General features: G+C 32.5%; 1 protein-coding gene across 1 annotated transcript; it reads right to left on the bottom strand.

Annotated features, from left to right (window-relative positions):
* Positions 1–395: 395 nt before the first annotated feature.
* On the bottom strand, positions 396–27832 carry LOC129951176 (G protein-coupled receptor kinase 1). The gene is made up of 15 exons (XM_056063206.1): positions 27494–27832; positions 18028–18104; positions 17896–17969; positions 17733–17834; positions 15145–15219; positions 15028–15089; positions 12598–12649; positions 12248–12439; positions 12017–12172; positions 7599–7925; positions 5506–5606; positions 1530–1748; positions 1168–1374; positions 942–1104; positions 396–885 (listed from the first exon to the last, which is right to left on the bottom strand). The coding sequence occupies exons 1-15, from the start codon at positions 27604–27606 to the stop codon at positions 712–714; spliced, it is 2094 nt and encodes a 697-aa protein (XP_055919181.1). The 5' UTR covers positions 27607–27832; the 3' UTR covers positions 396–711.
* Between the last annotated feature and the right edge of the window lie 70 nt (positions 27833–27902).

The following is a 27902-nucleotide window of genomic DNA, read 5'->3' on the forward strand; positions in this document are numbered from 1 at the left end:
GCTTTCTATCGACGATCACAAGACATGCGAAATTGTGTCAGAACTCCGAAAAAGGGAGTTTAATTTATGATATATTATTTTCTTTTTCAGTTATAACTCAAGAAACGTGCAGAAATTTAAAGAAAAATACTAACAATTAAACATTGTACTCGTCTTCATACACATTGGTTTGCATAAGAAATTAGTTTCTCAAAAAACTAAACAACATCAAACAAATATAAAAACTATCTCAACCTTAAAAAAAACTTTCGCTCCCCTGCTCGAAACAAATATGGCGAACATAAATCATAAAGATATGTATTTTGTATGCAATAATTTTACAGTCCACCTTAAGTAAACCTTTTGGCCAAATTGAAAAGTTTGTAAAGGTACCGAATGAAAAAAAATTAAATATATAATTTTTGTGTCGAGCAACAGTTTATTTTTTTCTATTTTTAGTTACTTTGTATTTTTTTACTTTTAAATTATTATTTATTTTATTTTTTTTTCTTAAACATAAAACCGGTACATTAAAAAACATTGTTTTCCTCGTTTTAGTTAGGCAGATATTTTTTTTTGTACATTTTGAATGATTTTTTACTTTTTCATACCTTATTTCAATAATCTTACCTTTGTAAGAATAATTGAAAAACAAGGTGGTTTAATAATGCATTTTCAAATGAAATAATTTATAATGTAAATGTTAAATAAATATGTACGCTGTTGACTACGCTAATTGGATATATTTGATTTTGGTGATGGATTGGATATATACAATGCTTTGGCCGCTTCCCTCTCACTTCCGTATATTTTGCCAGCTTTGGGGGCCATATTTCCCAATAATTGTTGAGAAACTTTGTGTGCGGAGCGCAATGAAAATGCCCATTCCTTTAAACCGATTTCGTCCTGAAATAAATAATATTTAAAAATGTTTTTTTTTTGAGTTATATAAAATCAATTACAGAATTGGTTAGAATAAGCCTTCCATCACGAATCCCATCATTAATACGAATTTGAATACATTGTTCGCCCTTATAAAGAACAAAATCTGGTGAAACTTCTTCGACTTGATCCATAAAAAAGAGTTCTGGTTTATTGTTGCCACTCTCAGTATGAAGTTCCAGTCTATAATACATTGCATTTCATTAAAAAAACTTTTTTTTTTTAAATTAATTTAACAAAAATCACCTATTGGGATATAACTTTGCATATTTGGTTTGCCACACTGATGCAAATGAACCTCCTAGCTTTTTGATATAACCGTGAAGTATGCAGTCAGATTCTCGCTCGTTGGCATCAAAATGCATTTTCTGCTTCGATTTGCGTTTTTGCTCAATTTTGTCTGTTTCTATGTTTACAGCGTCAAAAACAGTTTCGGCTACTTCTTGTTGCCATCTATAATGATTTAAAAAGAATGTTTTCCATGAAGAATTAAATTGCAAAAAAATTCTTCGGTAAATAAAAAAAACCGCGTAAATATGTGCTGAATTCATTTGTAGCATTGGACTATTGTTACCAATTGTGGCATTGTACTATTGTTATTAACATACCTTTCAGAGATCGTAAGAGGAAAATATCTATATTGCTCCTGATCTGATTCCGTTAATTTTATTCCTTTAGTATCTTCTTCGTCAAATGATCCTATATCAAAAGCATCAGCTGCATTTACTTCTCCTCTCGGTGGTATAAGTGGAGGTGTATATTTTTGAATATAAACCTGGTTCCAGTCGATTCCAGTAAAAAACGGATGTTGTTTTATTTCGTCAGCTCTGTTTTAAAATAAATGTGTAATTTAATATTGACTATCTATTTAAAAAAGAAAACAATAAAAACTACGCTATGGTTATAGACAAAAATGATGACTTTTCAAAATTGTCATTTTTTAAAGCATAAACGTTGAGCAAACAATAAAATTAAGTGGTTGCAGTTTACGTTTTCTGAAGAAAAGATATGAACTTAAAATACGTTTAGTCAAATATTATGTACAGTTTGTTATGTTATATAATTGTGGGTATTAATTTCAAATCATACTATAGACCCAGCCAGCGGTAGCGAGTTTTTAGTTTTCTTGATAAATTAAAGATCTATTTCTTAAAATAAAATTGTGTACAAAAGTTGTTTCATTTTTAAATTATAATTCGTTAAAAGAGATTGTGGCGAATGGGCCTATTATGTAAGACAACTAAGAACAAAGTTGAGTTGTAATCCGGCAATCGATATTACTGATCACAACTAGTTGACTGTCACAAGTCAAACACCAGACAAACAGTAAACTAAAAAATGATTGACTGTTTTAGTGTGTTCGGTGTTATATGTAAGTTGAGTTGTCTCTCAGTTGTGATTGTTGTCAAAATTCAACAACTGATATTTACCGGTTGTGTAGTGCATTTGTGTGTACAAAAACTAACTTAAATTAATTCATTATGTTGGTTCTTATTTCTCTTGCTCCTGATTCAGTTATTCAGTTTCATTGGCATAATGATCATTTCAATCGATCGCGTCAAAATATTTCAAAATATTCAAAATATTTTACCGACACATAATACTTTGAAATTTTGACTTATGTTATGCAAGGCACAACTTGCACTGACAAATTTAGCAGCTCTTTCAGGACTGTAATGCAGTCCTCAGGCAGATAGAAGGCACCTGAGTTTACTTTTGATCACTCCAATCGTTCTTTGAATAATGTTTCTTGTTTGTGCTTGTATGTTATTAAAACGAGATTCTGAACTCTTACTTTCAGCCAATCAAAATGGAGTCATTAAATGTTTCTCTAAAGGATATCCAGCATCTCCCAAAATAAAAATGTTCTCATCCAATTTATTTAACATTTGCTTATAGGTATTACCACCGGAATATCTGGAATCTATGAAACGTACATTCATTTTGTAGTCACAAACCTGTCGATGATACTCGTAAATATACACTTACAATCATGACATTCAGACTGTAGTAAGATTTTCTATTTAAATAGAGATGTTGAAGATTTTGTTTTGGTGAATGATTCGAACATGAGTTTCATCGATGCATCCTATTACTCCAGGAAATCTGGTTCTCTGGTAAAAATGAATCTTTGATAAATTCATCTCGTCATTCGTCATATGAGCGTTAATCCCTTGTGGACAGATATGTTTTTCTACCACGTCTAGCACTTCTTTTCATACTACCGAAAAGGTTGGCTGAGCAAGGCTAAAATTAAAATCATTACCACTGCACTTTTGTTAACTTCCTCCTGTCATGAAACGTATGCAGTGCAGAGTTTTAGAATTGGTGGGATTGCGGAGAAACGCTGTGGTTGTTTCAAATAATCGTTGATTTCGTTTAGCACATAAACAGCGCAACATTAAGGAAATTTTCTTCTTCCGAATTTACAAGAAACGAATCAATATAACTCTCCATTTCATCTGATTTTATCTTTTATAAAATTTTGCACTGAATTTAAAATTTTGAAATACCTACGTATTTTACTTTACACAGCTGATTTTGACAAAAACAAGCACATAAAAGTAGGCAATGTATTTGGTCTACTCAACTGAAAAAAGTAGCTCCTATAATGGCTGCGTTCAATCTCAGACATATAGAGTATCCGGATAACTTTTTGTTAGTGTTTCACGTGTTAAATAACAGCTGATCAAAAACAGTTGAGATGTCAAAAAAGGAATCCAAAGGTATCCAAGAATTTCAGGGGTATGTAGGTATCTGACAACAGCTAACTCAAAACATGGTTGAATTTCAAGAAACCTTAAAATTGATTTCAGCTTTTTGTATTTGTTGGTAAACAAAAAGATACAAAATGTTAGTTGAAGTTGTATTTGAGGATCTTCTGTACATAATAGACGATGAAGAAGCTATTTACCTCTTATATCTTACTATATCTAAGTATTGTCACTTCATAATAGTCCTCGTTTCTGTTAGGATAGTTTTTTGTTAAACGTAAATCGTTTAAATCCGGAGATTTCGCTGGTAAATTGTTAATCGTATAGAATTCCAATTGAGCAAAGAAGAAATTTAACATAGATTACAGATTAGGGTTATCTCATATTTATTAAATTGTTACGCCCCTATCAATTCATCATCGTCCGACGAATCAGTTGAATTATCCATTAAATGTTTTATCTTACAACAATTTTGACTTCGAAGCTTAAATGTTTCTCTGCTTTTTTTGAACAGCTGAAAGTTATCTCAATACAGCTATTCAACTCGTTCAACACGGTATCTAAAAATCCAAATATCCAAGATATCCAATTCAACACGAGATTGAACGCAGCCTACGAATTTTGTTTGTATTCGTCTTCAAATTTAATTGTCTTTATTACAATTCAACTAAGTTGAGTTGTGATCCATAATAGGCCCTGAAATCTTACTCCTACTTGTTAAAAATGAGGGAGAATTATGAAGGACCTAACTATAAAAATATGAATCAATAATATAATTCTTTGATATGCAATCCCAAGAATAATTAACAGGCGATTGAAATAAATACAAATACAATGCGAATATCACTAAGTAAGGGTTTCAGAACATCTTTTTAAACAACCACACCTGGGTTCCATTTTTAATATTTAGGGTTTTGTTTTTTTGAAATGACAGGGAAATATAGAGGGTGGCTGGCATTTCACATTCACATAGTATGGTTAACGAATGAATGTCTGTTCTTCATAGTGCGGCCGACGGTATAGTGATTGGCATTTTAGAGGCGGTTAAATTCTACCAAGTAGTTGGTGGTTCACATACCGATGCCAAAAATATCGAGATGTTCAATTTATATATTTTGAAGATTTTAATAAAAACAACTCCGATTTTTAAAAACTTACTATTTAAATCATAAAATGTCTAAGAACTTTAGTAGAAACCATTAAAAATAGGTAACAACAGTTTTCATGCTTTTTTCAAAATAAAATTAAGAATCTACATGTGAAGTCTATAAAATTGATGGAACTCTGCTGGCAATGTGGACTTTAATAGGCTTTGATCTTTGTTTTTAAACTCAAATTTACTGACGAGATTTAACCATTAATTAATTTCATCATCAATAGCAAATAAGCATATAAAAAAATATCGCTAAGTCGTTTTATAATATTTCTAGTAAGTCGCCTTTCGATAAATCGTAAAATATATAAAAAAAAACATCGTAAAGATAGACGAAGAAAAGAAAAAACCACCATAATCCTATAGAAATAAATGCAGTGTATAAAGAACAATTAGTAAAAATAACGTTTAAAACAAAAAAAACAACCAGTTAAAAAGATTGGGTGCATTACTGGAAGATAAAGAAAGAGTGTTTTGTTGTAGGGTCGTTTTGCTAGAATCTGTTTTGTCATGCTCCAAGAACTAGAGCATTAAATTGATTTACTCTTTAATATTTTTTTTTTTTCTTTTAGTTCTTACTTATTTTCTGTACTTGTTTCTTAATGTAAATGGTAAATATTATTCATCACAGAAGCAAATAATTTTGATTAATATTAGAAATAAAAAGCATATAAACCAGAAATAGCGCAAGTATTAATAAAGAAATATTATTCATACCCTTTGCCCATACAACCCAAACGTTTTTCAGTATCTCTCTGTAGAAGACACTCCAAAAGATTTTTTAATTCCGCACTGAAAACATCCGGAAATTCGATATTCTGAAATACAAATTAATATAACCTTATGTATATAAATATATGTAGATAATCTTAAAGCACTAAGGCTGCAAAAATAATAGAACCTTTTTAATATTATTCTTTAAACTTTCCGAAAGGTTTCCAACTTTAATTAAATGTATTATAAATTATTTACACTTATATTTTCTATTCGTAATATATTTCCCCCAATTTTCAGTTCAAAAAAATAAGCATTTCAGAAAACTTTTAAATAAATAAAAACACATTCTGATTTGTTTCTTTTCTTACTTCTGATGTACGTAAGTTTGAAGAATTCTACTCTCCAAATAATTATATTTTTTTTTATTTCCTGATATTTATTCCTGATACCCTATGAAAAAACATAAAATATTTCTAAAAGGCTCCAAAAATCTTTCAAGGAAAAATGTTTTAAGCTTTTAAGAATGAATAGAACTTCGTCTCTTCTAACTTTTTTTTTAATTTCAAAAGCTCTGGGGCGTGTTGAGTTGTAAATTTATCCTTAAACCGACATTCGTTTGAAGTTGATGCTGGTTGAGCAATGCTGAACAATCTTTCACTGATCAAAACTCAAATACAACGTCCAATCAAAATAAATGTTTCTAACTTTAATTTGGAAAACATATTTTTAATCACAGAAATCAATGGCCTATATCATAGCACTGATGTTAATGCACTTGATTACCTAAGAACGTAATCAAATGTTAACTTTTACAAAATTTAGTTACCAAAGAGAGATTCTTTCAAAACAAATTAAATATTATTTTAAATTTATATTGCGGTACACATAGGAAGAGAGCGATTCTTATTTTTTTTTTGTTTACTACCTCCAATTTCAATTAATTTCTATGTGATACATTTTTATTTATTCGGATTAGCCGTTTAATATTTAGCGAATTTAATTTAGTACCCACCCGAACGTTTCGCTTAAAATTGCATTGAGAGTAGTCATCGGGAAACTAGCATAAAAGTGTTATAAGCGAAGTTTGCTGCGCAAGTTGTACCGGTGCGTAGAGGGTTTTGTCTCTTGGCGTTGTTGTTGGTGGGGAAATGCAAGTTGGAAGCAAACCCTGCTTATTGCATCCCGTGAAGAGTTTGAAATGGGATCCCAAGGGCACTATATATTAAAGTTGTCGTCTCGATTGAAAGTTTGGCGACGTTTTATTTCCGGCGAGGGATGTAATTCGGGTCGTTCACTAGAACCTCAGCTTCTTTAAAGTGATCCCAGTGGTTTTCATAGGCGCTAACGCGGCTAATCCGAATAATTAAAAATGTATTATGTCAACAACCGAGGAAACCTTAAAAGTTATAATTTGTATGTATCTGATACGATGTTAACTTGAGTTATTTTATAGCTAAAAAGTCGCCATGATCGGAATTGTTCTCACTTTTAAACTTGTTTGCAAACCCTGTAGTTGCATAACTCATTTTTGAAGAACATGAAACTCTTTTTTTTACGGGTTCTGCCATTTGTGAGGAATTGAGAAATACTTTAAAAGTAATTCTTTTCATGAATAGTGCTTCTCAATTTAGCCGTTTGGATTTTGATTCGGCTTAAAACTGTAGGACCACTGACAACAGTAATCGCACAGAGGACGGGTTAGGAGCTGTAAGTCACAGTTCTCGAAAGACTGTTGCGCCACCTAATGTAAATTTATTATGTAACTTTTAGAAGAAATGTATCTTTCAAATACATTATGAATGTGTTACATTTAAAACTCAAATACAATAAAAAGTACGTATGTATATAAAATTCAAACTATGCTAATAAATCCTACAATTTAATTTGTTCTTTGAGTGCTGACACAAAAAATGAAAGAATTTAGTAAATAAAATGTAAAAATGTAAATGAAACATTGAAATGTCAATGCTTATATAATTATTAATTAAATAATAAGGACTTGATTAAGTTAGCATAAATAATAATGTACAATTCTCCTTCGCCGATTTTTATAGTAGTTATTTGGTATTATATAGTTGAGATTCCTAACTTACCATTGTCAATGTCATGCGATCAATTTCGTGTTTATCCTTTGTTTTGTGTTGTCGAAAAGGTGAATGACCTTTTAAAAGTTTATATAACATGCATCCAAAACTGAACCAATCAGCACTAGAATCGTATGGAGTTCCTTTTGAGAGCACTTCCGGAGCCATATAACCATGTGTTCCTACCGATGCATGTGGTTTCTTTCTTGAAAAATCACAAGCCAGACCCAAATCTGATATTCGTACGTGTCCATTTTCATCTAAAAGAATGTTTGCAGGTTTCAAGTCTCTATACACGATAAAACGTTTGTGCATATGCTCCAAACCGAGGATAACCTACCAAGTAAAAAAAAAAGTAGAAATTGAAAATAAAAATATTTTCTTATTCTTGCACTGTGTGGGAATCAAAATAATATATGGACATGGACTGTTTGCCGTCTGCCAGAAAATAACATTATCTTCAACAAAATCAAAAAACTAAATAATAATTGGTTGGTTTTATTTTGTATTCGATTTCATAATAGAAAAAAATGTTAATAATTGTTAGGTTTAAATTCTCTATTGCAAAAGTTAAAAGTGGATAATGACTTTAAAATAATAATTGATTTTATACAGGGATTGATTTAAATATTAATAAGTTTTTTTTAATTCAATTAAAAGTTGTTATACAAATTTGTAAATATATTTTTATTAGAGATCAGAAAAAAATTAAAAGTTTGAAAAGCTTGTTCGATAATTTAAAAATGGATACAAAATTGTTAACATCGTTGCTATCATTTTTGTTACAGTAATTGCAAAAAAAGTAGATCTAACCAATGAGGAATATAATTTAAATGCAATTGCTGTGACTTTGAACTTAGTACTGTTTAAGATATTGTTTTTTTTTTAAAGAAACACATTTTCGAGGTTGAGTTCATTATAGTTTTTAACTTCCCAAGTTTCTCTTTCTCTATTTTCAAATTACTTCTGAAGATCCCTCTTAAATACTTATACTCGCTGAAAACTTCAAGTCTTTCGTTATTATACTGCCAATTCTGTCACTCATTTTGTTGAATGTCTCACTCCCATCTTAGTTTGGAACTATAACTTTTCCAAATTTATGTGACAACAACGACTTTCTATCGACAGTATCAAAAGGGGCCTTAAAATACACAAAGAACGCGTTCAGTATCTTACCTTGTGATAAACATACTACAGCTACATTGCAAAATACAATTATGTGATTTACAGCTTGGAACTCTTTCAGCATATTTTTATAAGTTGTAAGGCGCCGTGAGATGAGAGATGATCTTTAAAAGTTGTATAAATCTGGTCTATATACCTCGGCGCTGGAAAAATGTAAAGGCAGTTTTCATTCCCAAGGCGGGCAAATGCTCGCATGTCAACCCTGAGGACCTAAGACCTATTAGCCTATCATCTTTTATTCTCAAAACTCTGAAACGATTGATCGATATCCATATACGTAACAACATTGAGAAGAGACTATCAATGTCTCAGCATGCTTTCTGCAAAGGGAAATCGGTAGAAACAGCCTTGCACACTCTGGTAAGAACTATCGAATACTCCCTAGATAAGAAGGAATACACTATGGTGGCCTTCTTGGATATTGAGGGCGCTTTCAACAACGTTGACACATCTGCTATCACTTCTGCTATGACGACCTTAAACGTCGAATACTCAATCTGTGAGTTGATTAATCTAATGCTAAAAAGCAGGATCATCAACTCCAGTTTGGAAGATTTTTGCACAAAAAGGTCTGTCAGTAGAGGCACTCCGCAAGGTGGTGTTCTGTCCCCTCTCCTGTGGAACATAGTGGTTAACCAACTACTAATATCCCTTGAGAGGGATGGCTACAGAGTGGTTGCGTATGCCGATGATGTTGCTATCGCTGTCACAGGAGAACATCCTAATACACTGAGAGACCTCCTCCAAAATGCACTCAATATGCTCACTAGATGGGCTGATAACTGCGGACTTAGTATTAATCCTCAAAAACAGATCTCGTCCTTTTCACACGGAAATACAAGATCCCAGTAATTGTACCTCCTTCAATAAAAGGTATACCACTAATTTTTCCAATGAAGCCAAATACCTTGGTCTGATATTGGACAAAAAATTAAGTTGGAAATCCAATATACAGGAAAGAGTTAAAAAAGCTACAGTAGCTCTTTTCCTTTGCAAGAAAGCTATAGGAAGCAAATGGGGTTTTCAACCTCGCATAACCTACTGGCTATACACATCGGTCATCCGACCAATACTTATGTACGGGGTTGCAGTATGGTGGACTGCACTGGAGAAAGTCACATACTGCGACATACTCAGCAGAGTTCAGCGCACTGCATGTCTCTGCATAAGCGGGGCATTGAGAACCACACCCTCAGCAGCGTTAGACACTCTCCTCCATCTGACACCCCTCGACATCTTCAGTAAACAAGTGGCAGCGAGTACAGAGATAAGACTCGACGCCTCATCTCAATGGACCAACAACAATGTGGGACACTCCATCATTTTGAACCTCTTTGGTTCTATACCAAAGTACATAGACTACACTATACCTAAACCCCTATTTGGAAAAAACTTCCAGGTATCCATTCCATCCAGAGATGAATGGGAGGACAAAAAACTCCTGGATAACAAAAGTATTCATTTTTATAAAGATGGATCTAAGACAAATGAGGGAGTTGGTGGTGGTGTGTACTCAGAAAAGCTTAATCTAAGCATCTCATGCCACAGAGACATCACAGGTAATTGTAGAGCCGATGAACTCGTTAAAAATGGAACCGTCAAACCTATTTCACCTGAAAGGGAGAAGATAGGTATACCGATAGCTACATGTAAACTTATGCTAAAAGAAACAGCTTTTGCGATAGCAAATTCTAGGTGGCACAGCTTACCAACATGCGCAGCCACAAAACTCATATGGCCTTCACTGGACCTAAAGCGCTCTAAAGACTTGTTATCTCAAAGCAGACTTCATATTAGCTCCCTAACAGGTGTCCTTACAGGACACTGTCTTATAGGCAGACACGCAATACGACTTGGCGTAGCCTCAAATGACTTCTGTAGGAGCTGCATGGACGAAGAAGAAGAGGAAACAATCTCTCATCTCTTATGCACCTGCCCTGCTCTTTCAATCAAACGCAAACTTCATCTGGGGGACTACTCTTTTGATAATCCCAGCGAACTAGCTAAAAAGGATATTAAATATCTTCTTCGGTTCTACTAGTTAGAAGTAATTCTCTAGATTCATGTGGTATCACAATGGGCCTTTCTCTTGGCCTAAGTGTGTGGATTCTAAATCCGCAGCCACGTTAACCTAACCTAACCTAAGGCGCCGTTCGGTCAAAATGGTGTTAAATTGTACGAGCCGAATTTAAAAATGAGATCCCCCAGTTATTCTGATCAGTTTTATGGCACTTCCTGTGTATCAGAAATATCAATGCCTTTTTAAATTCTCAATGGAAAAAGTCGTTTTTCAAAATGTCATTACTTAGGGTTTTTACAGTGTATATATGTATGCTTTACCGAACCACACTTATAAAATTCCCCCAAAAACCAAAGCGGGTGCTTTGCCATCTTTGAATTGTCGTAATTGAAGCGAGAAAACGCAGTTTGGCCCCAATTCGATGAAATTTTTAACATAAATAGCAGCAACTCACAATTCTTTGTAAGATGTTTTTTGATAAAAGTTTCGATTCACCAGAATTGGTAAAAGAGGAGTAAAAGTTGCTAATAATAAAATCAATAATTAGATAAGTTTTATTTTATTACTAATTGCATCCAACTGATTTACCATCAAAGCCCAAGAAACAAAAAAAAAATTCTCATCAATAATAGCATATAGCCAATAACAATTTACAGCACACAAATTGGCAACTGAACTTCCCTGTTCACCCGCTTAGAGTTCACACATATATCACTTCTCGATTTATGTGTGAAACTTTCAAGCATTTCGATTAAAATTATCTCATTTCTACTTAACATTTCATCTTTAGGTTCCTGGTTTTATTGGATGTATGTACTTTGAAATAGCCCAATTCTGACATCGAAATCAGCAATAAACATTAAATTTTTGAATTTGAAATCATGCATTTTAAAAAATCGTTCAATTTTTCATGGTTGTACAAGCAAATATAATAATTCAAATATAATGGTACAATGAAGTAACTTTTGTGCGCTCTGTTACAATCTACCTGGAAAACTAGTTTACTTTCAACTATTTTAAACTTAAACAAAATCACTAACACAGCTATATTGGTTATGGACCTCAAATTAGTTAATTCTAGTTTAGAGGAATATTGAAAAACTCGTCTGTTGATTGCATCTTGTTCTTAAAAACTTTAGAGTAAGTATTTCAGTCTACCATCAAACTTAAAAGCATACTTTTTTAATTCTACCATTTGAGTATTTTATTTTGAATAACTTACCTCAGCTGCATAAAACTTCATTTGGGCTTCATTGAATACACCGTGTTGAGACAAGTGATAGTGCAAATCACCACCATTCATCAAGTCGAGAATGAAGCATAATTTATCTGGAGTATGGAAAGCGTAAGTCATACACACGATAAAAGGACAATCAGCCTAAAATGATATAAACAAATATAAGGATGATAATTTTCAAATAATATCATTATTGTATTATTTTATTAAACATACCCCGGTACTAACGGCTGAGAGCATAGTCCTTTCATTAAGAGCTAAGGTTTCGCCTTGTTTCATTTTTATTCGCTTTTTATCCAAGCATTTCATTGCATACATTTTGCCACTATCGGCTTTTCTACAACCATAAACTTCTCCAAAACCACCACGTCCGATTATTCTGTGGACACTAAAGTCGTTCATGGTAAGCTGAAATAAATAAAAGAGATTATTGAAACAATTGACTGAATATCAGGGAATATTTTGTTTTAATGAGCGAAAATTCCAACAAATTATTATTTTTGTTTGTAGCATTATCACTGTTCATAATATTTTTTTTCTATTAAATCGATATTTATGATACTTACTTGCATATTAAGTTCTAAATTTTTCCATTGACAAAATCGAGTAAATTTATCGCTGAAAATATTTTAAATACATACATTAGTAAAATTAAATTTTCTTTTCTGATTTCGTAAAACCTAATGTAGATTAGATACAAGTTCAACTCCGGTAATAAAATAAGGTTATAATTTCGCATTAAATGTTAAAAAAAATTTAAAACGAGTTCACGTTTCTTTCAATAGCAAGTTAAAAAAAATAATGTCTATTCATGGAAGGAACTTCAAATTAACTAAAAAGTTACAAGAAACGGAAGTGTTTTAATTGAATTTTAAGCGAATGAATTATGCTCTTTTTTTGTTAATAACTACACGTTGATTTTACTTGAGCTGTTTCGATAAATTTTTTGGAATAATTTGCTAAAGTTATAGGGAGTTATACAGGGTGTCCCATAAGTAATGGTCCAAACTTTATATGATGAATGGTCAAGTCATGACCTACCAGAATTTGGTAACTTGTCTATGCCGCACCCCAACGGTTTTCGAGTAACGGTTGTTTTAATGAAATTTTTAAAAACACCTACTTTTAGTTGGTTTTTCAATCACACTGTCTTTTTTTTATATATGTTAATATTTTACAATTCTAAATAAACATTCAATATTTGTGCATACAAATTTAAATTTTCGGCACCATTTTCTAAAATATTAATAGTTAAATTCATATTTGTATCAAACTAAATTTTGTACATCGAACTTTAAAATAGTTTAATTAAAAAAATCATATTACACAATACTGGTCATTATTTTTAAAATTTTTTAAAAACTTGCTTGAGTTTTTAGCTTTTCAGAAAAGTATAAAACATTACAAGCTGGCTTTGGTTCAGTAGTTTTAAGCATTTCAATTTGATAAGTCACGAATTAAAAAACAAAAATAAAATTTAAAAAATGTGTTTCTGTTAGAATTTTGTGTTACATCACTAGAGACATCTTGTGTCAAATTTATGAAATTAGGCTCATAATGTGAGTACCCCCAAACAATTTTTTTGTTTAGTTTAGTACTAGCAGCAATGACGATCTTTTTCCTTATCAAGCAGCGCTTCTTAACGACTACTACTAGGTCTAGTACTTGTACTAACGCTTTTATTATTTTAACCGGTAATAATATGGCTGTTTGTATTATCGCCGTTTTTAAACCAATGAATGGTAAATTAACAAAGCTTTAATAGTGCTGTACTTTATTTATTTCATAAAGAAGGAGCTTTTGTAAAAGATTCGGATTTCTATTTGGTTTTTAAAAAAGTAAAACTTACTAGTTGGAGATACATATTTAGTCAAGTTCTTTGTTATAGGACACACCCAAAAATCTATCAATATCAGTTTTGCAATGAAAACTGTTGTAGTACCCGTGGTCTGGGTTCAATCCCTTACCTATGTTGCCTGTTTTTTTTTTTTTCACGGGTACTGCCTTTTGCGTGGAATTGACAAATCCTCAAAGAGTAATTCTAGAAATGAAAAGTGCTTTTTCAAACTAGCCGTAAAAAATCAACTTAAAACTGAAGGTTGCCACCATCCTTGATAACATTACTCCCACACAGAAATGATTTAATGCAATATATGAAACTATTTGTTTCATATTGAAAACAGGGATTTTAATTTTGTAAGAGGCTAGAATTTTGGAATAGCATGATCATAAAAGGTAGGAAGGTGTTTAATTTGGATCGGAATTTAAAAAAAAGGTATATCTCTACACATATTTTTTATAGCAATTGTTCAAAATGCTCTACTCCTGCATTTAAACATACTCGACAACATTTTAAAAACTATCGTTTGAAACGTCTGGCATGTCCTAAGCTTCTTATTTCCTCGACCGCAGTTTCAATTTTCTGCCAAAGTTCAATAACACTGGGCTGGGCAAAAACTTTCTCTTTTAGTCCGTTGACCTAGGGGGCCATGTTATTGTTCCACCACGACCGATCCATCGCTCCAAAAAACTTCTGAATGTTATTTCCATAATGGACTGGACATCCATCTTAAAACCACATGTTCTGGAGCAGGGAGAGGGGAATATCATATAATAATAAACAGATTTTGTTTTCCAAATATTCTAAATAATTTTCACTATTTAGTGTGTCGGGCAGTTCAAAGAGTCCATTTAAAATTCCATACCACAAATTAATTTTAAATTAGTATTGAGATCTTCCTTCTCGTATTAAATGTGGATATCTTTCCTGTCAATTGTGAAAATTGTGCATATTATATCCAATGCGGTATAGACAAGTTACCAAATTCTGGTAGGTCATGACTTGAACATTCATTATATACAGTTTGGACCATTACTTATGGGACACCCTGTTATTAGTTTGACCTAAATTGTTTCTAAACGAAACTCATTTGAAATAGAAAAAAATCCTTATGCATAGTTATTAACATAATTATTTTTGTTTAAATAAAACTTACCTTTCCACGAATTTTTTGAAAGGCTTCGATTTGAGATGACTAAATATTTCTTCGATATAAGGCTACAAATTTTAAAATTTTGTTTAATTTAATCTCTTATGATTATCAAGAACTTACCTCAAATAAATTAATTGGAACTTCATTTTTTAATAGATACTTCTGAACATTAGCAACTGCCTCTTTTGAATATTCCTATTGAAAAAGTTAAAAAAAAACACAGAAAATATATTATTTATAATAAAAACAAAGTAAAAAGCTATAAAAAACAATAAGTGGATTATGTTTCAATTTCAACTGGAAACCACTCTTCAAAAACTAATCTTTCTGCTCCTTCTTCCTTCTATACATTTCACATGTATCTTATTTTATGATCTTATCTACTCGTTAAATTATTTGGAGCTAATCAAATAACTGGGATCATTATAGGAAAGTATCTTAAGTGGAATATATATAAGACTAGGTGCCATACTTTAGCATAAGTTTAAATGTAGGTTATTTTTATAAACGATCTTTTGTTTGAAACTTTCAAAACACTTAATTATTTCGCTGATGACAGTACCCTCATTTTTTTTATATTCGTATTTAGATTCTCTTCCTTGTTCTTCGGATGTGGACTTCAAACGGCAGCGTATGATTAAGTCATTCAATTCTGATCCTAACAGCATTATAGGGAATTAAAAACAGTAAAGAATTTAATGGTTCGAAAATTCAATGCTGTGTACTGTGGCAAAAGCCAAACCCTCCCCCAATGCCACTATCCATGGGTGGTACTTGCATTGAGGAGACTGAACAACTTTGAGTTCTAGGAATGTGTAATACAAACCACTTGTTGTGGAGTGGTCACATATTTGACATTGGCAAAAGTGCTGCTAAGTGTTTAGGTTTTCTCCGACGGTGAGAGTAAGTTTTTACCGCTTATGATCTGGCTATAATTTATAAAGCTTGTATTAGTCTGAAGCTCGAGTACAAATCCCATATCTGGGCAGGCGCTTCAATAACCTTTAGTCTCTTGGACACAATTTAAAAAAAAAAAGATCTAAAAAAAAAGATCTAAAAATGATATGTGACCACTATTTAACTGAAACTTTTGTATCTCTTGAGCACCGCCGTAAGGTGTCATGTCAATCATTATTTTATCGCTACTTTCATAAACAATGCTCTAGTGAAATAGCCTGTTGCATTCCTTCCTCCTAAACAATTCAACCGTAATACTCGTTCTTCTAGGAATTGTCATTAGTTTACTCTTGAACTCAAATTCGTACGTACTGTAATTTTTTTTTTTTTGCAAATTTGAATGTGCCAACATTCAAAACCAATGTGCATCGGTATCTCCCATCTCCCTTCCTAATTGGCCGCACTGTGTTTAATGATTATGAGGGTGCAAGGACAATATTCAAAATGAAAAAGAAGCTAGAATGTTAGATTGGTTACTTAAAAAAGTTTTTAGAGTGGTTATATTTTTTGCAAGTTCGTCATCTTTGCTGTTTTCTAGAATGTCTCTATGACCCGACACCCAACAAAGGTGTTTTACCATATCCTCTAGAAACGATCGCCAATTTAGGACTGTATGTGGTCCAATGCTTTTTTGGATCGATATCAAGTTTTCTTTTAGCCATGAGAGGACTACTTTGACGGCAAGGTAACAGGCCACAGCAGCGGTTGAATACAAGAAATAAGAGATATAAATTAAGTTTTCAACGGAGTATACGCCTTAATTTTTGGTTTAAGATCCATCTGAACAAAAGTGAATCGCTACGCCTAAAGAATTCCTAAATTGTCTAAACACTGTTCAAAAATAAAAATGTGATCGAGAATCAAAATACATATTTGACTAATATCTAACTAATTCAAGGAGTAAAAACAAAATCAAAAAATCATTTGTTTGATTTCAAAGTTATTTTCTTAACAATTATAAAGTTTACGTATTCAACAATAAATCAAGAGAACTATGAACACAAAAGAAGACACCGATAACATCAAACAAAGCTATGCTGTAGCACTTTAACATCAAGTACCTGAAAATTAAGCTGTGATATAAATGTCTTTCTCGTCTAGTTTATTAATTTATTTTTTTTGCTTGTTTTATTTTATATTGTATTTGTTATTTTGGGAGGATGCAATACGAAGTTTTTAACAATTATAATGTGATTTAATACAAGTGTAAGATAGTTAAATTATTTATTTTTGTAACAAAATTATGTATTTAAAATATTTAAAACAATTTTTTATTGTTTAATATTTTAAAATTTAAAATGTATTATTTGTATTTATATATTTGTAACAGATTGAATAAAGAATAAAAAAATCCCCTGAAGAAGTAAGGAATTCTTACGAAACGTTGGGTAAAAGAATGAAATAAAGTTTTTTATTTATTCGCATTCCAAAAAACAAAAAGACCAAAAGAGCCTAATAAAACATAATAAATAAGTATTAAAAAAGAATTGGTCAAACACATACAACAATTATTATCTTAGCCTAATTTTACTCCTCTTTTTCAAACAAATAATTTTATACATTAAAATTCTTTTTTTTTCTAAAACTGGAAATATCCATAATATACTATTTTTTTCATACTTTTTTTGACCAACAAAAGTACGGGTTCATAAATATTTTTTCTAATTTTACTGACTTTGGTATAAAGTTGCATACTGTTTTTTTCACGCAAATTGTTTTATATATTGTGCATGTAATGAATAAAAACTTACGTGCGTGTGAGAGAGCATTTCCTTCATTATAAAATTGTCGTAAATTTCACGTGCCAAACTTCTTCGGTCATCGCAGCATTCCGTTTTTTCAAATGCTTTTATCTGTATACAAATTAAAAGATAATTCATTTTTTTAAAGTTAATTTAACAAAATTAACAAAACCTGTTCATAAAATTTAAGATGTTGTATAGGTTCCTCAAAGTCACCTTCACAAAACTCTTTGAATAAAAGATATCCTATAAAAAGAAATGTATATTACTTTTGAACTTTTTTAACTTTTTTAGTATAGTTCACCAAAAACTTGATTGAAAATTTTATGGAAGTTTAGTTCATTTTCCTTTTCCATATACTTGTACATTACACTTCGAACACTGAAACAAAGAGATTACAAAATTTAAGTTTGTATAGAATACAAATTATGATTTGAAAAAAAAAAAAAACTCGTTATATGAATATTATGTATTAAATAAATAAAATAGAAGTTCTCTAAAACAATTGACCAAAAATCGAAGAAAAAAAATGCAAATTCATTCAAATAAATCAAGAATAAATTGTTTGTATTTTAAGCTGGGAGTATGGACATGTTTTAGTTTTGATGTCGCGTCCATCATAAATACAAGAATTATTCTGTTGTATTATCGCTGACCAAAAAGTACAAGCTAAAAACTAAAATAATCTCTTGCAAAGAAGTTACAGCTGATGAAAAATTTGTTTTATTTCATACACCTTAAAAACTATTGAAAAAATACCAAAAAAGAATAAACAAATCGCTTAGTTGAATAAACAAAGTAAAATAACGTAGACGCACAAACACTCCCAAGCACTTAATCGAATTAAACAAATAGAAATTTTTACTTGAAAGCGAACTATACCCCAACCATGATGTTAGTGAATCTTAGACATACATATGTTTAAAAATGTCTTAACTCTTGAGTCTATTTAGTTCATCAATAGTGACGAATACTGTCAACTAAAACAAAACTATGTACTAGGGCAAATCTTATTTTTCGATATTAGGTAGACCAAAATGCCCTTCCCCCGTTTTTATAATAATTATAGTGTAATTTGTGTCTCTTTGAATTCGACTAGGGATTCTAAAAATTCAAATACAATTTTTATAACTGATGACTTTTGGAATTTGGCAGTGTTTATATTTCAGAGTAGCCATCTGGAGCCAATTTTATTTGTACGTTCCACTGATGATGTTGAAAGCCTTATTTCTTTCTGAATGACATGAAAACTATTGAAGTAATCCTATTGGTTTTCTCTTCTTGAAAAAAAGACTTATTCTTTTCTTGGGCAACGGCCTAGTCACTGATAAAGCTTCGGTTCCCATCGATCACCGAATTCAAGCACCAGTGAGCGTGGTTAGTAAACCAATGGGGACCGTCTCGAAACCTACCGCGTGCTGTTGTCATGTGTTCTTTCTGTCTGTTGTTCTTTCTCTTTTGTCCTTTTGTCTTGTATTAATGGCTTGTGTTGTTATCACCTTACATAGTCTGATCGCTCAGATGCTGTGTTCTCTACTCTGTGCTGTATTCTTTTCTTTCATAGTGTACTAAAGCTTTCCTCTAACTCAATGTATTTAAATGTCATTATATGAATTTTTCTCTTTAACCTCCTGTTCTTACTTTCTCAAAACTATCACCTTTGTTTCATTTTGGATTTTAGTATTTTGTGTGATAAAGAACTTAATTTTCGTTCATTCATGGATATTAATAGTTTTATTGCAAAAGCAAATTCTTTCTTAGGTTTTACTATGCAGGCACTGGTCTAAAGTGTCTTCAAACCCAAAATTAACAAAATCACTTTTTTTAGACACATTCTTGAGTATTTTGTGTGATAAAGAACTTAATTTTCGTTCATACATGGATATTAATAGTTTTATTGCAAAAGCAAATTCTTGCTTAGGTTTTACTAGGCAGGCACTGGTCTAAAGTGTCTTCAAACCCAAAATTAACAAAATCACTTTTTTTAGACACATTCTTAAGTATAGTTAAGTTTGCTCTCTTTTTCAAAGCACCCACTAATTAACGATACCTCCAATTGTCGTAACCTTTTTCCTTATCACCCTCCCTCTATAACCACCTAATCGACTTAAATATCCTTGCAAAATATCACGCCGTTGCAGACACTTTTCGTTGAACAAGTCATCATAGGTGACATCAATTCTCTGCCAATTCTTGAATTAATTTTCGTTAATCAGATCTAAGTAACCTCTGATCTAATCTTCTTCTTCTTATTTTCTTATGCCTTCATTTACGGAAAAATAACCCACTTTAACATAATTACAACAAGTTTACGTTCATTGTACAGCATCTCCTTGACTGCACCTTAGTATTTCGTTCCCTAGAAAACCCTTTACTCTAATCTTCCTTAGCCATCTTGTATTTTGTATTTGTACTTTATTTATTTCAAAAATCGCTTACAAGGTAGGATATGAGTCTTTTGAAGTGTTGCAAGCCTTTACATTAATTTCAGAATTTGAATAAAAATTATATACCTAATATTTCTATTTACTTATTTATATAAAAAAAGGAAATTTAACATCTATTTACATATTTATGTAATGAAAAGGAAATTTAACATCAATTATTTGCTAAATAGTTGAAAAGTAAAAATTTAAATCTACTTATGCTCCTTATTCTTCTCATGCATGTAACTCAAAGAGCGAAAGTTTACTAAGCTGTCTAGGCTACAACCAGAAATCCGTACCGCAAAAATGGATATGTCATCATAACGAGGTAGATTATAACTATAGCGGCCAATATTGTTATAAGCAACATTCAATTTGCGGCTAGTCACACAGTCTAGTTTACAAAAGATTTCCACCCATACCAGCACAATTTGTCGTATAAGGGCTTTAGCAAGTAGCAGTTCAGTTTTGATCGGGATGAAATTTCGAGTGACTTGAAGAAGGCGGAGACTTCCGTAGACTTTACCAATAGCACTATTTTAGTAGTCATTGAGAGTGCGATTGAATACTACTCCTAGATTTATAGCAGTGCAAATGGTTCAATAGTTTCGTCGTCAAGTTTAAACAGGCAGATAGATCAAAGCTTTTGCGATAGATGGGGAGGGATGTTGATTTGACAGTTTTAAGCCGGAGATAGTTCTTTTTTTACCACTGTAAAATACGTAGCAGATCCTCGTTCATTAAAGCTACGGCATAATTTTTAGCCCCAAAAGGTCGACTTATCAGGAGCTGCACATAATCAGCATAAAGACGAATTAAACAATGTTTAGCAACTTGTGGTAACTCATTTATGTAAAGTGAGAAGAGGATTGGTCCAAGGATAGATCCCTGTGGAACTCCACTCAAAACATTGAGAAATGTGGACGAGTATCCATAGGCACCCAAGCATTGTTGCCTTCCGCTGAGATACGAAAGAACAATCTTACAGGACTCTAAAAGAAACCCAAAGTTAATTCGCAGCTTTCTACAAAGAATTGAATGGTTAACAGTATCAAAAGCCTTTAAATAATCTAACAGTGTAGGCATGTAACATGATCACTGTCCATTGCCATTCTTATTTCATCAGTTACAAAAAGTAAGGCGGATTTGCAGCTGCGCTTAGGTCCAAAACCAGACTGAAAGGTACTTAACAGGTTGTTGATTGTAATATATTTTTGGATCTGCACCAGAATAGTTTTTCAAACGCCTTCGAAAGAAACGGAAGAATAGCAATCGCCCGGAATTCTGTAGCAGTACCTGTTTGCTTTTTGGGTATTGGAATAATCTTAGCTTTCTTCCATTCTAGTAGTAGAAGTAGTCAATATGCTGTTAAATATGTAGGTTATATAGCGCAGTATATAAGGAAGCAGTAGTCTCAAGAACTTAGAGTCCATTTGGTCCAGGCTAGTAGCATTAGATGTAATAGATATTATAGCCTCTACAATGTCTTCCTATTCTATTCTCTTCTCTTTTAGTTTAAAGTTTGAATAAGTTATCTAGATGGTTTAAGGTAAACCTACTTTAATATTGTTATTATTATAAGTAGTATAGTCACATGTACATACATACATACTTGAATTCTTAGCATATAATAGCTACACTGTTCGTTTCTTATAAAATGTTCCACAAACCACCAAATCAAAACATTTAAAGTTGAAATAGCAGTTAAATAAAAGTTAAACTTTAAATAACTCATAATAAAATTAAAAAGTTGTATGGTTTAAAATGTTTTGATTTCAAACCTTTACTGATCAAAGAGCCAAGTGTTCGACTTAAAATTATCACATTAGATAATTTTTTTTTCCATAAATCGATATTATTACATACCGTTTTTTAGAAATATTCTAATTTACAGAACAAAAATTCATACTAAGCGAATTATTATAATTCGTTAAATACTACCGTTAACAATTCTTATTAATATAATTTAAAACTATAAAATAACGTGACTTACAACTCTCAACCATTCCTGCGTGCTAGTAATGTTGTCAGAGATGGAAGGGACCTACAGTTTATATGCCGAATCCGAACGGCTAATTTGAAAAAGCACTTTTTTAAGACAAGAATTGGAGGATTTGTCAATTCCTCGCAAAAGGCAGTACCCATGAAAAGAGTTAGGTGGCACAGGTAGGGATTGAACCCAAGACTCCTTGCATTGCAGTCCAACGCACTAAACATCACGCTACGGGTACTACATAACTTAAAACTAGACTGTGTAAAAATATTAGTTTGCAATTTATACTTTTTATATTATCATTTAATGAATTAATACAAGAGTAAAATTTATTTTAGATTTCAATTAATTGATATAAGGAGCTATGAACACCATAGTTTGATCTGCTAAAATTAGTATTCGATGGTTTCTGGAGTCTTACACTTGATAGACTAAAACTAAAGTTTAAACTATCAAGAACTGATGGTGATGAAATTTGTACGTTTATTATTCCAACAATAAAACAAAACTGCAAGTCCATCCTATTATTTGTCAAAGAAGGAAGATTTATGAGAGGAAGTCTGTGAATAAGGCGGTAATGTTTGAATATCATGAAACCACGGATGGGATCGTAGACAAAAACCCAAAAATCTTTTCTAAATGGCTTCGAGTCTTTTGACGGTACGGCCGGCGCGTAGTTAGGTGACCATATTGTACAATCATATTTCAGGACTGGTCTCACAAGTAAAACATATGGATCATGGAAATTACGGTCAAATCTCTGAATAAAACCCAGAACTCTATTTGCTTTTTTTAACTATGAAGTTAATATGATCATTAAATGTTAGTTTATACCATTGATATAACTAGGATCAATTTTATATTTTTTTCTGTTAATTCAGTTCTCCTGAAGAAGGCAGCAATCCCTGCCGAAACGTTAGGAAAGTTAAAAAATAAATTAACTGGCGCAACTGTCCGTAGAGAACCAGGGCCTAGTGACTTACAACTCTCAATCATTTCTGTGTGCGAGTGATTGCAGGGATGAAGGGGACCTACAGTTTATATGCCGAATCCGAACGGCTAATTTGAGAAAGCACTTTTTCATGACAAGAATTACTCTTGGAGGATTTGTAATAAAACTTTAGGTGGCACAAGCCGGGTTCGAACCAAGACCTCTGGCATGAAAGTCCAACGCACTAACCTTCATTCCACGGGTTGGGAAACTTAATGTGACTTAATTGTTTCATTGCAAAAATTACAACGACCAAAAAAGCCGACGGAAAACTATATTTCCACTAATCACAAGGTTTTAAATTTGTCAACATTTAAAACAAGACGATTATTATTGCACCATTCCCTGAATAATATTAAGTCTTCTTGCAAGAGAAGACAGTCAGATGTAGAGTTAATTTTCATACAAATTTTAATATCATCAGCATATATTAGGACAGACGAATTTTGTATGATCGAAACCAAGTCATTTATAAAAACAAAAAATAAAACAAATGGAATAGGACCAAGGTGCAGGACCAGATGGAATAATACCAGCCGAGTTAAAAAAGACTTCTGACTTAATTGCACCAATCCTTGAGGCAATTTTTACCAGCTGTCTTTACCTGGTCCATGTTACCTCGGCATGGAGAGAAGCTAAAGTTGTTTTTATACCCAAAGCCAGGTAAATGCTTGCAAGTCAATCCTAAAGATCTACCAACTATAAGTCTAATCATTCCTTCTTGGAAAGATTTATCAATATCCATTTAAGGGCAAGTATTGATACAAGACTTCTGTCTTCGTCTTAACATACCTACTGTAAAGGTGAATCGGTGGAAACAGCGTTACACACTTTAGTACGCACCGTCGAATATTCCCTCCATTATAAAAGGGTTCAGTACGGTTGCTTTCCCTGACATCGAAGGTGCCTTTAACAACGTGGACACATCTGCAATCACATCTGCACTTACATCTCTAAATGTAGAGAGTTCGGGAGTTAATTCATTTAATGCTTACTAGCAGAATAATTGACTCAAAACTGGGAAACTCTTCTGGTAGACGATTCGTTAGTAGAGGGGCAAGGTATTTTTCTATCCCCTCTCCTTTGGAACCTAGTGGTAATTGAAATCCTAACTGAAATCTGGATGCGGAGGGCTTCAGAGTGATAGTCTATGCGGACGACGACGTTGCTATAGCAGTTTTAGGAAAGCATCTTAACACCCTGAAAGAGCTCTTATAAAATGCCTTGAACAGACAAATACTTTGGCCTGATCGGTGTGGACTGGGTGTTAACCCACACAAAACCGATTTGGTTTCATTTTCGAGGCGATACAAAATTCTATTTGGGAACCCTTCCTATATTAAAGGAACCCTATTAAAATTCTCAGACGAGGCTAAATACCTGGGTCTTGTCTTAGATAAAAACCTAAATTGGAAACGCAACGTACAGGAAAGAGTCAAAAAAGCTACTGTAGCTCTCTTTCCTTTCAAAAAAGCTATTGGTAATAAATGGGGCTTACAACCCAGAATCACGCACTGGCTATACACATCGGTAATCAGACCAATTGTAATGTATAGTGTGGCAGTATCGTGAACTGCTTTAGAGAAAGGTATAAACAGGGATAAGTTAAATAAAGTCCAACGTTCAGCTTGCCTATGTATGGACACCTTACTCTACCTAACACCTCTTGACAAATTTAGCAAACAAATAGCTGCAAGCTCTGCTATTCGCCTCAAAGCTTCATCGCAGTGGATTAACAACAACATTGGCCACTCCGTAATTCTTAGGTATTTAAAATCAATTCCAAAGCACACAGACTACACCATTCCCCAACTGCAATTCGACAGAAACTTCAAGATTTCTATACCTCCCAGATTCCTGGAAGATGAGTCAATCCATTTTTATACAGATGGTTCAAAAACAAAAGAAGGGGTTGGTGGAGGTGTGTACTCTGAACGCCTGAAATTAAGTCTCTCATTCCGCCTTCCCAATCATTGTAGTGTGTTCCAGGCGGAACTTTTGGCGATAAAGGAAGTCTTTTCCTGGCTTAAAAAAAGTGATATCAACATCTGATGTCTCTTCAAACTATATAACAGTCCAGAACTGTAGATCAACTCTAATGGAGGTGGCACAACACTTTAATATTCACCTTTGCTGGGTGCCGGGCCATAGAGACATTCCAGGTAACTGTAAGGCAGATGAACTCGCAAGGAACGGTACAGTACAGCCCATTCCACCACGTTTGGCAAGTACTGGCATACCAATCGCTACTTGTAAACTGCTGCTAATGCTAGACGTTGTGAGCAGGGCAGGCACTAGGTGGAACAACATCACCAAGTGCCAAGTCACAAAAAACATCTGGCCAACACTGGATTTAAAACGTTCAAGGTGCTTGCTCTCTCTAAGCAGATCGCATATAAGCTCGATAATAGGTGTCATAACCGAACACTGTCTAATAGGAAAGCACGCCACGAGCCTAGGCGTATTCTCAAATGACTTTTGCAGAAGCTGTATGGACGAGGAAGAGAAAGAAACAGTTCTTCATCTTCTCTGCACATGCTCTGCTCTGGCTCGAAAACGTAATAATTACCTAGGAGAATTCTTCTTTAACGATCTAAACGATCTAAATCATATCGGCATAATCAGCCTCTCACGTTTCGTAAGGGACTCAAACTGGATCCATTGAGCTTAGGAGGAAGCCTCAAGATTCATGTGCTATCACAATGGGACATTAAACTGGCCTAAGTGTGTCCGTTTCCACCCTGGACAGCCACTAAAACCTAACCTAAGGTGACTATCCTGGGGGACACCAGAATTCACAACAAATAAATTTAACACTAAAACGTCTATCTTGCAAATATGAAGAGATCTAGTTCATGGAATAGTCGTTAAAACCTTGCTGGGACAGCCTAAAAGTAATGTTTTATGACACAATTTATCAAACGCATTTCTAAAATCAGTAAAGATCCAATCAAATTGTTCACGTTTTTCAAGAACATCTAAACAAAACGACGTAAAGTGTAACAGATTAGTTACTGTTGAAAGCTTTTTAACAAAACCATGATAATTGAACTACATTGAAAAAAAGGACGATACATACGATTAATTCAAACAGTTTAGGTATCACAGATAGTTTACATCAATGCTTAACAGTTCATATTGTCTATCTCTCAAAACTAGTATTAGTCCTTAGTTTTCTCAAGCGATCTTTTTTAAAATAATATATTTTACCCTGTATCTTATATAAAGTCATATCAAAATTGCAAAAACAACTTTTATAAATATTTTCACACCATGTCTATCATAAAAACACCCGATTAAAATCCATTGTTTTATGTGATTTCAATAATGTTTAATATTTATCTTTCTAATGAAAAGTTGGCAGATATCTTTACTTATACTTTAACACCAATTTTAAGTTTGTGTAAATAATAAAACAAAAAAAGATACAAAAAGAAAATTATTTTCAACAGCAACTAACAAATCAAAGTACCTACTACGTATGTATATATTCATATACATATATTTATATACATACATATGCTAGAAATTATTGTTTTCACATAAAACTAAAAGGTGTGTTGCTTGTGCATTGTTATAACATATTTATGTTTCTATTTTTGATCATAAAATATCTTCAAATAAGTGCCTAATTCTACTAAATACAGGTTTTTATTCAGGAAGCAAATCTATCTATCATGTGTCATGCCAACTTCGAAGTAAATCGAAATCCAGATGAAACGAATTCGACTAAAAGTAGAATTTTATTTCAAATGCCTAAGATACGGTATAAAACGAAAAGTACGAGTCATACCTACTTATAATATAATATTTTCATCGTATTATTCACTTGAACATAAATTCCTGTATTTATTGTTTTTGTAGGCAAGCACCTAGACCTAGGTATAGTATGAAAAAATGTATTGTGGCCGGCTAAATTTATACAAAGTTAAGATAAACAAAAACTTTAACTGCACAATCGAATAAAGAACTCAAGAACTTAAACACTTCATGGGTTTTATTGCTTTTCGTTTGTTGTATTTCGTTCTCACAAGAACTGCAAAAACTTAAATTGCTTTACACGTTTTAGAGGTACATACATGTATATAATTCTGCAGTTCTGATTTAAATTTAAAAATTAATTGTTAAGATCAAAGTTTTGAGGGTTTTTTAGTTCGGATATTATGTTATTTTATGAACTACACATAAAAGTGGATACAAATATAAAACTTATGTGCCATTGGATTTGTCGATTGGCAATATATGTATAGGAAGATACATAATGTACACATTTTAATGGTTTCGTCTTTTGTTCGCAGGATCCCTACAGCATTTCTTTAAAGTATAATGAAGCCTAATAAAATATTTATTTTGTATTTACCTTGGGTCGGGTAATATTAACTTTTTACTTGCTCTTGCTGCGGGGGTGCATTTAGATTTTTCCATTGCCATTAAATAGCTGACATCGGCCAAAACAGCCTCGAGATCCGCCATTTTAGAGCAAATCTAATTTATACCGCAGGCTTAAGTGTTGTGTTTTCTGAACTTCTTTTCGATATTTACTTAAGGTTAATTTGATTGCATTATCATTACTCTGTTTAATGTTTTATGTTTATAATAAAATCAGGGGAAAAATTAGAATACAACATTTGACAAAAGGCAACGATAACGACACGACGTAAGCTGGTCAATTTTTCTGTATCTAAATATTTTTTTTTTCACTTATCAAATGTCAATTTGACAGCTTGATTTTGTAATAGAGTTATTATAAAAAAAGAATAGTTTTTGTA

This window comes from Eupeodes corollae, chromosome 3, assembly GCF_945859685.1.
Source record: "Eupeodes corollae chromosome 3, idEupCoro1.1, whole genome shotgun sequence".
NCBI classification, from domain to species: Eukaryota; Metazoa; Arthropoda; class Insecta; order Diptera; family Syrphidae; genus Eupeodes; species Eupeodes corollae.

Excerpts from the sequence above, each read along its gene's own strand:
- LOC129951176 (XM_056063206.1), bottom strand. The coding sequence starts at position 27,606 with ATGGCGGATCTCGAGGCTGTTTTGGCCGATGTCAGCTATTTAATGGCA. Across the intron at positions 7,926-12,016 it reads TGAAGTTTTATGCAGCTGAG|GTTATCCTCGGTTTGGAGCA; the intron begins GTAAGTTATTCA and ends TTTACTTGGTAG. Across the intron at positions 1,749-5,505 it reads TTGGGTTGTATGGGCAAAGG|AGCTGACGAAATAAAACAAC; the intron begins GTATGAATAATA and ends ATTTTAAAACAG.